Below are 2,987 nucleotides of genomic sequence, written 5' to 3' on the forward strand. Positions count from 1 at the left end.
TTTATAATTTTTATAATTATGATGTTTATTATTAAGAATATATATAATTATATATTCTATAGATTATTAAAATATATTAAATAAAAATAACTTTTAATGCTAAGATAAAATTGTAATTTTAAAGAAATCTTATTTTTATTATTAATTTTCAGTTATTTATATTATTAAATGTAAAATATTATATTTTTAAAAATAATAGATATTTGTATATAAATATTTTTATTGAGAGAAATTAAAAAGAAAATAATATAAATGAAATATTAATATTATAAGTTAAAATATTAAAAAAATTCAATTATTCAATAGTTATTCAATATTAAATTTATTATATTTATTAAATATATAATGAATTTATTGCATTTTAATGATATATGTTCTAATAATATATTCTTTTTATATTATATGAATTGATTATAAATATCTTGAATATTTGAAAATTTTTAATAATTTATTATATTTTCAATTAGCTATTGCTATTTATACTATTTATATGTGAATACGTATTACATATTTAATAATGGAACGTATCTCACAATATGAAATAAAATAAAGAAAAATATAATATTAAATTTGAAAATAATATTAATATAGTTAAATATGTAATTTATTATTTTAATGAATCTTTTAATATGTTATTTTAATAATTTTAAAATTATAAAAATTTTCTTATTTAAAATTTTGCATGTTAGGTATAAATTAAAGAAATGCTTTTGTTTAAAATTCAAAAATATTATTATTATCATTATTATTATTAATTATTCTGTAGTTTTCATAAAATTATTTATTAATAAATTTTTGTCTAAATTATAAATCTTTGAAGCACATATTGTACAATAATTTTTAAATATTTTCATTTTGCATAAAGTGCAACAGAAATTCATATTTAGATTTAATTTTTAATTATAACATGATATGGGGTGGTTTTATGCAATTTTTAAAAAAATTATTTGTAGGAGACTACTTAAGAAGTTTAACTTTTTACTTTATGTCCATTTATAAATAAAATGAAATATTTTTATGCTTTTGCTATTTATTAATGTTATATTTTGTAATTTAATAAGATATATGTTTTAAAATATATTCACTTGAAACATTTATCATAATATACATGAAATATAATTAAAAAATAAAAATTGTATATAGTAAATATAAAACAATTTAATATAAAAAAATTATTACTATTTAATTTAGGAAAAAATCATGTTTTGTGATTTTTTTATCTTTAATTAATATAAATCATTTAATATATATAATCTTTTATTATTGAAATATTTAATATTTTTATATATTTTTATTCTTTTATTTTAGATTTAAAAAAAATATTTAATTAAAATTAAATATGATACACATTTTAATATGGTTATGAAAAAATATTAAGTAGTATTAATTTGAACTATTTTAATAAAGAGAGAAAGAGAGAGAGAGAAGCTCAATATATTTTAACTTAAAAAAATTTTTGCATATACTTTTGTCTTCTCTTTTTCTAAATAATAATAATTTATATAAGCATATATTAGAAAAAACACAAGTAACTTTAAATTACTTTTAATAGGTTTTATTGTGCAGATACTAATTCATCGTTCTACAGATATGATATTGATGGACTGGTGTAATTCAGTGTAGTACTGACATTGATCGATTTTATCTAAATAAATTGACGAAAGATAATATTTGCAAGCATTTAAGTCTTGAATACTATGGCACAATATTATAATTTTGTGACCAATGCCAGTGGTACATTAACACTTGAAGAAGTACAGAGAATTTGCTCTGTAGAGGGACAAAGTGTACAATTAGTTGTTGAAGACATAAATAATGGTGGTAATGGTTCTCAACAATTTTTGACTTATACTACTGCACCACAAAACACTGGGCAAGCAATATTTTCACAGCAAATTAATTTAGGGAGTCAAATTTCTACAACACAATTGGATCAAGGGTAATTTGTGCGCATGTATTTTAATTATTCAAATATTGAAGTAGCAGTGTGGTATCTTTTTGCTTTTTTATCTTATTGATATGTATATTGATATACATACAGAAATATAAAAAATACTAGATATTCGAGGAAAATAAAGGGATATTGGTATATGATGCTAATCATGAAAACTAAATACCAATTATTTAGCATGTTATTAGAGTATAAAAAATATTTTTTTACTGTTTTTGCATTGTAGAAATATATTTTATAATGTGTTATATGTGATTATATAGTATTTAAATACTTTAATTTTATAGACAGATCTATATAATTTCATGTATATAATGTGTTTTATATATACAGAATACAATTAAAATTTTGTCAATGTTTAAAATTATGATTATAATAAATGATTATATTTGCTTTAATATGTATTATAGAAATATAACAGATTAATAAAAACTTCTTAAGGTAGTCTTCTAATTATATATATAGAAATAAAATATATAAAGAGTTTAAAACCTGTTTTTATTAATAATATTTTTAAGGATAATAATGCGTTATTTATTTTCTATAGTGAAAATTTTCTATAGAAATTTGAAATATATTATTTTAATATATTGTACATGTGTGCCTCAAAGAAGTCTTTTATAATTAATAAATTTTTAATTATTAAATTTTTATTTAACAATGAAACATTATATTTGGGTGATTTAAATCATTATAGTAAATTTGTAAAATACTTGAAATCCATGCATATTGTGTAAGTTTCATTATTCATTTTATAAAATAAGTCATAAATATAAATGTAATTATTCATTCATTAAATAAGAATCAAATATATGAATAACTTACTATAATTATAAAATTATTCATTTATTATTGTATAATATAATTAAATATATTATTATAATATAATAGAATAAATAGTTTATAAAAAATGAACTACTTTTAAATGTGAAATATAATATACACTAATAAATCAAATATCTTTAACTATGACATAATATTATGACTTAAATAGAAAATTTATGTAACATATATTTGTAACATAATTATAACATAA

The 2,987-nt window shown here is 16.6% G+C and overlaps 1 protein-coding gene across 1 annotated transcript in view; it reads left to right on the forward strand.

Annotated features, from left to right (window-relative positions):
* The window catches only part of LOC102680141, a 21,889-nt gene that overhangs the window by 1,531 nt on the left and 17,371 nt on the right, over positions 1-2,987 (forward strand). Inside the window, 1 exon segment of the mRNA XM_031513149.1 lies at positions 1,553-1,939. Within this exon segment, the coding sequence (XP_031369009.1) occupies positions 1,698-1,939 (242 nt within the window). The 5' untranslated portion in view covers positions 1,553-1,697.

The sequence above is a fragment of the Apis dorsata genome, unplaced genomic scaffold, assembly GCF_000469605.1.
Source record: "Apis dorsata unplaced genomic scaffold, Apis dorsata 1.3 scaffold_598, whole genome shotgun sequence".
NCBI lineage: Eukaryota > Metazoa > Arthropoda > Insecta > Hymenoptera > Apidae > Apis > Apis dorsata.